The 12,164-nt window shown below is 47.8% G+C and overlaps 1 protein-coding gene and 1 long non-coding RNA gene across 2 annotated transcripts in view; both read right to left on the minus strand.

Annotated features, from left to right (window-relative positions):
- Positions 1 to 12,164, minus strand: part of LOC137211046 (uncharacterized) — a 49,436-nt gene that overhangs the window by 2,851 nt on the left and 34,421 nt on the right. The window lies entirely within an intron of this gene.
- TMEM272 (transmembrane protein 272) lies at positions 9,375 to 9,719 on the minus strand. The gene is given in 1 exon segment (XM_067713181.1): positions 9,375 to 9,719. A coding segment is annotated over 1 exon segment (345 nt).

Consider the following 12,164-nt stretch of genomic DNA (forward strand, 5'->3'; position numbering starts at 1 on the left):
CCTTCCTTTCACAGGAAGCTAATCATGGGGCGGAGGCCTCTCGTAAGAGATCTGTCAGTGGGGAAAGAGACTCTGCTTACACCAAACACCATTTGGTGCCTTTGAATTCTGTACTATGTTCACGAATTACCATTCAAATTAAAAAACACACGAAGGCGCACCTTCTTTCCCTAGCCCTGTCCACTTTCCAAGAACCAGGCACGTGGACGAGATGGGCCAAGGGCGGGGCAGTCGTGATGCCTGGGTCGATCAGTCACCCTGTTAACGGAACTGATGAAGGAAATGGTTTCCCACAGACGGGGCTTGTGTGGGTCTGAAAGTCTCACGCCGTCTGTTTCTAGGGCTGTCCTTTCAGGGCAGACAGGTCCTCAGTGCAAAAGCAGTCGGAGAAGCCAGAGAATGCTCTGATGCTCTGAGGGGCTGCAGTGACTCAGCCTGACCAATGCTCCCTGTACCACCTGGTTCCCACTGCTGGCTCGGGACAAGGGCCACCAAGGGACACAGGGAGAGGGCAGCAGACACGCAGTGGCAAGAACTGGGATCAAGAGTCAGAAGACCCGTGTGCAGCTCTGATGCCTCTTCACAGGAGACACTGCACCTCTCCGAGCCTCAGTTTCCCCTCTACACGGCACTATAAACCACCCAGTCCTTGAGGCATAGGAGTGAGGGTGAAACACAGGACCTTTTCTCTTATTTAACAAATACTTATACTCTACTTGCCATGTGCCAAGCACTACTCTAAGCTCGTTTCAAATGAGTAGACTGAGGCACAGAGAATTTCAAGGTGTGTCCACGATCACACTAGAATCTAGAAAGTACCAGAGTCAGGATTCCAACCCGACAGTCGGGGTCCGGACCCCACACATATAACCCCTTTTCTATAAGGATGGGACGCTTCTCCTGGGGGCTTCTCTTCAGTTTCTTCCTTCAGTCATTTGTGTGGGGCTGGAAACTTCCTCTACCATCTACCATCTCCTTCCTTTTTGGTTGGTTGACTGGTTCCTGTGTTGACTGGGTGGCTGCAAGTTCACCGTTCCCTCCACCAGCATCTCTCCCCCACGCCTACCTCTCCCCCCGCCCCCCCCACTAAGTCAGAGGCACTCAGAGACAGAAGGCGGGGCACTAAGACCTCAGCCAACTAAGAGTGAGACTGGGTTTTTGTTAGCCTGTGAGCATGTGTGCCCTTACATATGCATGGAATGTCTAAACGGCCCTGCCCTTGCCAGCTGTTTAATCCTGGGTGATTCCATCATTCTGGGGAGGCTTGGAAGGATTGAGGAATACGTGATTTTATTTACGTATTTTTAAATTGTGGTATAATATACGTAACATAAAATTTACCATCTTAACCCTTTTTTAAGTGCACAGTTCAGTGGCGTTAAGTACATTCACACTGTCATGCAGCCATCGCCACCATCCATCTCCAGAGCCTTTCATCTTACAAAACCTAAACTCTGTTCCCATTAAACATCAACTCCCTCTTCCCCCCTCCCCCCAGCCCCAGGCAACCACCATTCTGCTTTCTGTCTCTATGAATTTGACTGCTCGAGGGACCTCCCATAAATGAAAGCATATAGTATTTGTCTTTTCGTGACTGATTTATTTCACTTAGCATAATGTCTGCAAGGTTCATTCACATAGTGGTGTGTGTCAGAACTTCCTTCCTTTTCAAGGCAGAATATTAGTCCGTAGTACGCATACACCACGTTTTGTTTGTCCATTCATCTCTTGATGGACACTTGGGGTATTTCCACCTTTTGCCTATTGTGGATAATGCTGCCGTGAACACTGGTGTACAAATATCTTCTAAAGACCCTGCTTTCAACTCTTTGGGGTATATAACCAGAGGCGGAATTGCTGGATCATATGGCAGTTCTATTTTTAATTTTTTAAGGAACCTCCATGCTGTTTTCCGTAGCAGCTGCAACATTTTCCATCCCCACCAACAGTGCACAAGGGTTCCAATTTCTCCACATCCTCTCCAGCACTTGTTATTTTCTGGGTTTTGCTGTTGCTTTATAGTAGCCATCCTAGTGGGTGTGAGATGGTATTGCTCTGTGGTTAATTATTACTTTTGTTATGTATCTTAAAACATGTTTTATAATTTCTGTGATATTCAGGTGCTGCCTCTGTCTTGTGTTCATTGCCTAATACAGCTTCTTAATCATACACACACGCTCACACACAGATGCTCTATTGGAAGGATAGTTTGCTCCTCACGTATGTGGTTTTGTGGATGTGAATAACACAGAACCAGTTCAACTTCTTTTCTCTCGCGAGCTTTAATCCACTGCTGGGGACTGCTGAGTTGAGTTGCCCTCGGGTGGGTCACGTGCCCTTGATCTAATGGGATCCTCAATCATTTCACAGGGAGTTTGGGTTCAGTCAGGCTCATTTGTTTGGCACACGAGGGGGGAACTGACAACTACTTTGTCAAACTGAGCTCTCAGTTGTTCATTTGGCAAAATAAAATGTCAAACTACTAGTTTTTCCATTTTGATTCACAGAAATGATCGGCCCTGACAGTTACAGAGAAAGTGCCTATTTAAATGAGTCTTACGTGTATTGGTCATTGTTGAGGCAGGTCTCTTTGCGTTGAGGATGGAAAGAAGTTCTCGGTTTATAAATGGAAAAAAGCAGGTTGCAGAGTAGTATGAATAATGTGATGTAAATTATATAAAAATCACATATTTATGCTTAAATATATACAGATATGTTCTGAAAAGAGACTAAAAGATGAATGCTGGTGACCTCTTGGGGGACTAGAACTAAGAGTTATGGTAGGTTTGAAATCTTTTACTTTTTATTTTTTTTTAATTTTTTCAGACAAATTTTTAATTAGTAAACTAAATGATCACATCACTTTTTAACCTAATATGCATATTAGCCTTATATTACTTTTTAAAATTAATTTTTATTGGAATATAGTTGCTTTACAATGTTGTGTTAGATTCTACTGTACAGCAAAGCGAATCAGCTATATGTATACATACATTCCCTCTTTTTTGGATTTCCTTCCCATTTAGGTCATCTTTTAAGTTTTTATAGCCTTTGACACTACTTGAATTTTTAGCCATAAGCGTGTATCACCTTTATAAAGAAAACAAAGTTTTAAAACAGTCATTTTAGGAAAAAAAAAAGGGCTTATAAAAGGGACTATACTACTGATATAGCTCCTGCCTCCAGCTGTGGAAAAATAGCCCTGTCCTGGGTCAGGTTCCCCGGAGGCAGAGCCTGAAGTGGAGCTTCACTTAATGTGATGTATTGAGGGAGTGGTCTCAGGAGAAACCAGAATGCAAGACAGGGAGGAAGGACAGGAAAAAGGAAGAAGCTGGGAAAGGATGTGGCTTCTGTGAAGTCTGGCCTGACCCCCTGGGGAGCTCTGGCGCGTAAATGACACCAGAGTTTGACCTGCCCTGAAGCTGGGATGCCCTCTTGTCCCGATCAGTCCTTAGAAACGGATAACCGTGTGTGTGTGTGTGTGTGTGTGTGTGTGTGTGTGTGTGCACGCACGTGCGAGCGTTTGTGTGTGTATACGTGTGCATGTGCAAGGGAGTGGTAACTCATGCACAAGCTGGCTCTACCCAACCAAGGAAGGGCTCCGGAAAGGCTGCAGGTGTGAGCCATTAGCTTCAACAGCTGCTGCAGCTGGGGCGGCCCCACTGGGCTGGCACAAGGGACCAGGGGAAGCTGGGCCACAGCGCCTTGCCCCAGAGGACTGGCAACTGAACTGAAACTGCCTTCTTTATAAACACACTTATAAACTCTAGACTGACTTGCAAAATGCCTTTTTTGTGTGTGTGGCTATGGAAAAGTACAGGCTACAGGACATTTTAAAGGCTGAAATATTAAAGTAAAGAGATAAAGAGTGAAAAAAAATTCATCTTGGAAGAATCCAATCAGACTGCAAGATTTTTGCAATTGTGGGGAAAATCATTCACGGGAGCTCAGTGCTGTCGACCAGGGACAGAGCTATTCAGGAAGGAGACGATGAGTGTTCTCACCTGGATAGTGCTGGGGGAGGGGGGCGAACTTCATGGACAATGCATATCTTATCATTGATTATATCTCCTTTGGTGATTTGGTGCTTGAGAAAGTTCAAAGCCAGACTTGAATCCAGGACTAAGTATCCAGGGAATACTTGGAATACTAATACTAAGAATCCAGGGAATATGGCCAATACAGGCAGGGATTGATCTTGGAGGGCGTATTGCAAGGCGTAAAAGTTCATGGGCTGCCTTGACATCTTTGAGCTTCGGAGAGGCCCAAAGGCCTATCTGAGTCCCCTGCTTTCACCAGATCTGCCCCCCGCCCAGCGGGGAAAGCTACTCACCCGGCTAGTTCCCTGATCAGTCAGACTGGCCACACCCCACCCTCTCGGCAACCTCACAGGCTTCACCTCCCTGCCAGCCTGCGAAATTATTCAGACAAACCAATCCCATCCTCCTGCGGAACTAGAGGTTACCCCACCCTCTTGTAACTACAAAGCAGGACCCCTTACAGCCCTGGTTGTTCACTCCGTTTCTACATGCAGTCTCCATGTGGCATCACGCAGCAGGCCACATCCTCCTCCCCAGGCTGTGAGTATATGTGACTCAAAAAAGGCTGTCAGGGCTTCCCTGGTGGCGCAGTGGTTGAGAGTCCGCCTGCCGATGCAGGGGACACGGGTTCGTGCCCCGGTCTGGGAAGATCCCACATGCTGCAGAGCGGCTGGGCCCGTGAGCCATGGCCGCTGAGCCTGCGCGTCCGGAGCCTGTGCTCCGCAGCGGGAGAGGCCACAACAGTGAGAGGCCCGCGTACCGCAAAAAAAAAAAAAAAAAAGGCTGTCCATCTCATCTGTTCAATGTCAGGTGCTGTGTGTTTGGCCACCCTATTTAGGGCAGGGAACCCCTCTCTCACCAATGGAATGAACAGGAGGTGATCAGAACAAAGGGCTTTTGAATCACGAGACTTTTCAGGAGCCTGATTAGAACATGCCATATATGTGAACCCTTGATACCACATCTGGTATGGTACAAACCTGCAGAAAGTACCAGTTGCCTTTTCTTTTCCTATAAAGTGGAACTATACTTCCATACAATGCAGTAAGACAGTTTAAACTTTAAAAGCTAACTGATCTAAGGAAGCGTTCCAGAGAAAACAATACAAGATGTATTTGAAAACACCCCACCTCCTGAATGTAAGTTGGTACAGCCACTACAGAAAACAGTATGGAGGTTCCTCAGAAAACTAAAAATAGAGCTGCCATGTGATCCAGCAATGCCACTCCTGGGCATGTATCCAGACAAAAATATAATTCGAAAAGATGCATGCACCACTATGTTCACAGCAACACTATTTACAATAGCCAAGACATGGAAACAACCTAAATGTCCATCGCCAGATGAATGGACAAAGATGTGGTACGTATAGAAAATGGAATACTCCTCAGTCATAAAAAAAGAATGCAATAATGCCATTTGCAGCAACACGGATGGACCTAGGGATTATCATACTAAGTGAAGTAAGTTAGACAGAGAAAGACAAATACCATATGATGTTACTTATATGCGGAATCTAAAATATGACACAAATGAACTTTTATGAAATAGAAACAGACTCACAGATGTAAAGAACAGACTTGTGGTTTCCAAGGGAGAGGGGATGGGAGAGGGATGGATTGGGAATTTGGAGTTAGCAAATGCAAACTCTTATATATAAAATGGATAAACAACAAGGTCCTACTGTATAGCACAGGGAACTAGATTCAATATCCTGTGATAAACCATAATGGAAACAAATATAAAAAAGAATGTGTGTGTGTATATATATATATGTATTTCAATTTAAAAAACAGAAACACCCATCTCCTATTTTCCTTCTGCTAAATAGCAAAATGCTGTCTCCCAAGATACCCAAGATGACTTGGATGCTATGACCCCAGCTGACCTGAAAACCGAACTACTGAAATTCGATCTCTATAAAAGAGAGATTTGCTTTCTTCTTACTTCCATACTCGTAAAAAGAAAAATTACCACTAGAATCAATAAGAAGGCTTTTCTGTTACGTCATTTTTCTAGAATCTCCACTACAAACCCGTCCATCCACCTGAGGATTATGAGTTCTGTGGAGCAAATCTGCCTAGAACAGGCCCCTGATGCTTGTCGGCTTCCGAGGGGAAAGTCTGCACCTGTGGTGATGCCACTGGTTTAAGAACAAGTAGAGTCCGAAGGCTTGGAGGAGTCTCTCCCCCAGGGCGCTCTGGAAAGGTGCTGAGGAACAAACTGACCAAGTTTATTTCATCAACATGAAAATACCCCCAAGGAAGTGAAGCACAAGATTCAGCTGCACAAAAATGGAAGCTACTGACCACTTTGCCTCTTCTTACGGTAAACCAGACGGAAATAACATGAAACGCTGGAAGTAACATCATGTTTCCCTCATGGTCACCGCCAGGATCGGGCCGTCCTGGGTCAGTCTGTGCCTCTTGCGTGGGCTGAGGGCATGTGTGCGGTTCTCTAACCCATGGAATCAGCATCAGTGGGGACCCACACATCAGAATACCTGTGGGCTGGGATTCAGCATTTTAAACAAACCCGGGAATAGCTCTGATGTTCACTGAGGTCTGAGACCCACTAGTGTGGCTGACCCCAATGGAATAATCCCATTGCACTGCAGCCAACTGCAATCTCGAGAGATTCAGGCAAGGAGTAGAGAAGCACGATGGTGTTTTTGCATGACGCCCATCGTAGCAAATAGAATTAAGTGACTTCAGTGTACACTTTTTTTTTTTGCTGCAGACTTTTCTCAGAAGGGAACAACTGATTATTCCTCCTAACCGTGTGGGTCTCTTCTTTGAGTTTTCATAACATCCAGAAAGTTCAGGGTTACCTTGTTCATTTCCCCAGAGCACCACTGCCTTAGGACGTCCTGCAGAGGAGGGGTGGCCGTGTTTTGGGCCAGCCTTGGTGCTTCAGTCTGCAGGTACGTGAGTGTAGAATGTCCACACTCCAGGGCCCTGCCAAGCGATCACAACTGTGAGCTTGCCACGCTCATCCTCTATCAAAAGCCCAGACGAGGGAAATGGTACTAATGGAATCAGTTCAAGGGCCAGCGGCCCATCACTTCCTACACAGTTGCATGTCATCTCTGGATTAAGTCAGACCTTCTGAGAACCATGGTTGTGGACCATTTGCATTGGCCCTGAATGGCTTTCTGGAAATGCGCCTCGTCATAAGCGTCTCACCATCCCTTGAGGGAGGCCCTAATAAATTACCATTCAGAGCCTGCTGGCATGTGGGTATAGCATACTGACGATGTCACCCCCTGAGTCACTCAGTGTCTCTCCGCAAAGTCATGCACAGCAGCTCTCTGGGGTTCACTCATTTTATTGCTGGCCCAGAGAACTGTCTGGGTCCCAAGCCCACGGAGCACCTTGCCTGCCCGCAGACCCTCTCAGGCCCCCAGCACGGAGAGGGCAACGTGCGGCACGACGAGAATGCCACGGGGTATCACAAATGAGGGCAGGAACTGCAAGCTGCAAACCCTCTGATCTTCCTTCACGGCTCAAGTGAAAAGGAAACTAGAAAGTACCCAGAGGGACAGGGGTGGAATAAGGGCTCTCCCCTCTCTACCCAGCAGAGGGCAAAGCTAGCACCTTCTTCTTACCTGGGAGGAAACCAGGACCAAACGTGACTCCAGGTGACAGATGCCTCCAAACTCGATGGAGATGCGCATGGGACTCACGGGTCCTTTTCTCTTAAAGCCACGGGGAGGAGTGAGCCTCTCTTGCTTTGAGCTGACACTTCTGATAAAGGAAGGTGCCCCACACCGGTGGCCACTCAGGGGTTGGTTTGATTATGAAGTACACACACACACCCTCACACACAGCAGCCCAGCTCCGTGTAAAGACAGACAGAAGCTGTGACACATGTCAGTCTTCATCTAGAACTCTCTAGCACAGGGGCTCCCCCCACCCCGGGGGCTGACACCCTGACACGGCACCCCGCTCCTAGGAACCTCAGCTCACAGCGGCGGCGAGAGGGCACGGGAGTGGTGGCTGTTTGGTGTCGTCACGGACTTCCAAACAAATGGGTTTATAGACTTCCAAACCCTAGCCCGGCATTAAGTAGATCTGCCACTGTAGACGATTTAAACTCAGAGACCAGAAGCACCTACATTAGCCACATTGCAGGCAACCCAGCCAGAACCCACTAAACTGGTTTATGTCATCAGCGAACCACAGAGATGTACACAGATAACCAGGGAAATAAGCAGACTCAAGGCCAAGCAAAGGATCTGCAGCAGCACAGAACACGCTGTGAAAGCGACGCTGTCTCTGGATGCCAGGCTAGCGGGCCAGACCACAGCTTCGAGCAGGAATCTACTTCCTCGACCCTGGCAGATTTTACAGCTGCCCTTGGGAGGCCCCACCCGTCAGCGCAAACCCAGCTGATCTGGGGTCGGGAGAGAGGCTCCTTAACCCAGCCCTCTGCTGGGTAGAGAGGCTCCTCCCCAAAGGCAGGTGGACTCGTTAAATAAGAGCGCTGTTCTCCTTCTCGTAACAAAAGTCATCATAGCGAGTAGAGCTGTGTCTTGTGTGAAAGTCCATGCTCTTTCTATAACTTCAAGGTGTCGTGGCTGAATGACAACCCAGCAGTAGCAGCAGTAACAACAACAAACCTCTCTCTCCTAACAGTCATTGGAACTGCAACTGTGATTTTAAAAGGTCTCCCATTCTTTGCCTCATCCCTTCAAAAAAAAAAAACCCCTTTGAAAACTCTTATGAATACAAAATCCTCACTCTGAAAAGAGTAAATGTGCCTTTCCTAGACCCAGGCAGGCCAGCATTTCTTTAGCCTGCTAGAATACTCAGCATTTTGGTGGATTCTTAAATGCCTGCAGGGAAGGTTTTATTGCTTTCACAGCGTGCCCTTCTCCTGCAACAGTGTGTGTGTGTGTATGTGTCTGTGTATGTATGTGCATGTATATGTGTGTGTGCATGTATTTGTGCATGTGTATATGTGTGTGCCTCTGTGTATCTGTGCATGTGTATATGTGTGTGTGCATGTGTATATGTGTGTGTGCCTGTATTTGTGCACGTGTATATGTGTGTATGCATATCTGTGCCTGTGTGTGTGTATGCATGTGTGTATCTGTGCATGTGTATATATGTGTGTGTGCATGTATTTGTGCATGTGTATGTGTGTGCGCCTGTATCTGTGCATGTGTATATGTGTGTGTGCATGTATCTGTGCAGGTGTATATATGTGTGTGTGCATGTATTTGTGCACGTGTATATGTGTTGCCTGTGTGTATCTATGCACGTGTATATGTGTGTGTGTGCCTGTGCATACTTGTGCATGTGTGCGTGCATGTGCTGGAGGGACTGGTTCTCAGTCTTCCTCAGCAGCAGGCCTCCACCTGGACCACACGTGGACACAGCTGCTGCCCAGCACAAGTAAGCCCAGCACGAGGACACCTACTGCAAAGACGTACAGGGTTTTGTCACAGTAATCCTGAGGCTGCTGGAAAGGTGGAATAAAATCTGGCAGGTAAACAGAAAAGACCCAGTAATTTCCCAGAAAGAACCAGAGGAAGGGGAAGAGGCTGAGAAGGTGGATGTAATATTTGTGCGCGTTCTGCCTCTAGGGATATACATCGTCGTCGTCATCATCAATCACCACGGCCTTGGACAGAAGCCGCCTCATCCTGGTGGGGTTGTACAGTAGGAGAGACATCTGGGTCGTGGTAGGGAGCCAGGGATTGGAGGGCAGAGCAACAAAGGAGGGGGAGGAGAGGGGACAGAAGGTAGGAGAGAAACAGAGAAAGATTCATTAGGAAAAGTGCACACACTGGAGTTGGAAATGCTGCCAAGGAGTGAAATTTCATTTGGAAGAATGAGAACTGGCGAGAATGAAGGCATCAATCCTTAGCATCCTTGGTGGCATTCTATAGGTGTGTGAATTGCTTTGGACACGGGATTCGTTGACTGAGGTTCATCTCTGCGCCCAGAGTCTCCCTGTTGCTCTGGTTTGCTTCCTTAGCCTTGAGGTCAGTTCCTTGGCACCCCCTGGCTCCAGTGACCTGCTCTGCCTCCCTCCAGTGACCACCCCCTGGATCTGGTCATCATCTGGAAGTGCCCTCCTCCCCGATCCCAACTAAGTGGTAGTTGTTTAAGCTGCCCCGTCTGTGGGATCTTGTTAAGGCAGCCTGAGCTGACTAATACAGACACAAAGTATTTTTAGGCGTATTGTTCTATGTAAAACAACCCTATGGAATGCACACCACTTTCCTCACTTTAGAAACAAAGGAATTGAGGACCAGTTGGGTGAACGAGTTGGCCAAGGTCACGTGGGTCAAAAGTGGAAGCGCCAGAGCATAACACCAGGTGTGTCTTCAGCCAAAGCTGGCAGGTGCCCTTCCCACCAAGCCCTCCTGTGTCTCTCAGACTCAGGAGAAGTTCCACTGAATAGCCTCAGGCCTCAGGCTCAGTATGTTAAAAACATAACTCAGTCTTCCGTATTCATTTGGTGACATGTCCAAGCTAGAAACCAGGGATGCTCCCAGCTCCTCACCCGATATAACCAATCAACAGCGACCATGCTGGGTGTACTTCCAGTAGTTCTCCCCTACTAGAACGGAAGGGCAGGGTCCAGCTATTCTTGGTACACTGCTGTACACCCAGCCCAGCACATGTGTGGGGTGTGGCCCATCAGAGAAGTCCTGTGCTTGAAGTTCCAACAGTATGGGGCTGCTTCTCATCTCCATGCCCGGACTGTGTGCTCATGCTATCCTGGGACCCCTCTGCTCCCCAGCCTGACTCTTTCATAAACATCCAGACAGGTATCACCTCCTCCAGGAAGGATTCCAGTATCTCTCTTTACTGGGTTAGAAATCTTCTTTGTGCTTATCTGTATTCTCTTATTTTCTACACTGAAAAGTTATCACTTATGAAAGATAACGAAACCTAAGTGAAGTGATTAGGCCAGCATTTGGCCTGTATGATCTCATTTAATGCTTATGCTAACCTGGGGGCTGTATATTATTATCCCTGGTTTGTGGATGAGAAAACTAAGGCTCAGAGAAGTTAAGTCACTTCACCCAGGTCCACAGTGAGTAAAAGGATGAGATGGATGTCGGTCCACACCTCTGACCACCACCTACACCATACTACCCAGGTGCTTAAATCAAAGCTATTAAGTCACAGGGTTTTGTTTGTTTGTTTGTTTGTTGGGTTTTTTTAACATGTTTATTGGAGTATAATTGCTTTACAATGGTGTGTTAGTTTCTGCTTTATAACAGAGTGAATCAGCTATACATATACATATATCCCCATATCTCTTCCCTCTTGCATCTCCCTCCCTCCCACCCTCCCTATCCCACCCCTCTAGGTGGTCACAAAGCACAGAGCTGATCTCCCTGCACAGGGGTTTTTTCCTAAACTGGGAAAGTGCTTCCAAATGGTCCAGTTTCCCAGGCTTTCTAGGAATAAGATTTGTAGCCTGGTTGGGAGGCAGAACATAAGAAAAAGGAAGTGAGGGCTTAAAGGGGTCCAGAGAGCCACTCACATAGAGCTGATGCATCCAGGGAGGGCTTCCTGGAAGAGGGGGTATATTCTGAGCCCCTGTGAGCAGGGAGAGGTGGGAATGTCAGTGGCATGGCAAAGATGAAGGGTGGTGGGTTTGGGAAACAGGAGAAAACCAGTTGGGAGGAGCAGGGCAGCCGAAGAGAAGGACTATGAGCTCGGGCAGGCGTGGGCTGCACAGGAGCTCAGCCATTTACCCTGTGGAAACCCAAGAGAAGCAACCTTTCCGCTTCAGTTCCCCCATCTGTAAGCTGGAGCTGACAGCGCAGCTCGGGGTTCAGTTACTCAGCACCATTTCCCTTCCTAGTAGGGTCCCATTCCCTGGGGGCTGGCCCCCACTGTCACGTGCATCTGGAGGGGGAAATCCCAGGGCCTGTCCTCCCTGGAGGCGCCTTCTCCACACCAGGGTCAGCCTGGCACCCAAGGTCCAGGGACCTAGCCACCTTCCCAGGACTGGTTTGTGGGCACCTGATGCCAGGAGAGAGGAACTCTCTGGGGTTCATTTCACTTCACTGCTGGCCCAGAGCAACTGCCCGGGTCTCACAGCCCACGCTTCCTGGAGCCACCTGGTTCCTTCCTTTCACCAACCTTTGAAGTT

This window comes from Pseudorca crassidens, chromosome 18 (assembly GCF_039906515.1).
Source record: "Pseudorca crassidens isolate mPseCra1 chromosome 18, mPseCra1.hap1, whole genome shotgun sequence".
Classification (NCBI taxonomy): domain Eukaryota; kingdom Metazoa; phylum Chordata; class Mammalia; order Artiodactyla; family Delphinidae; genus Pseudorca; species Pseudorca crassidens.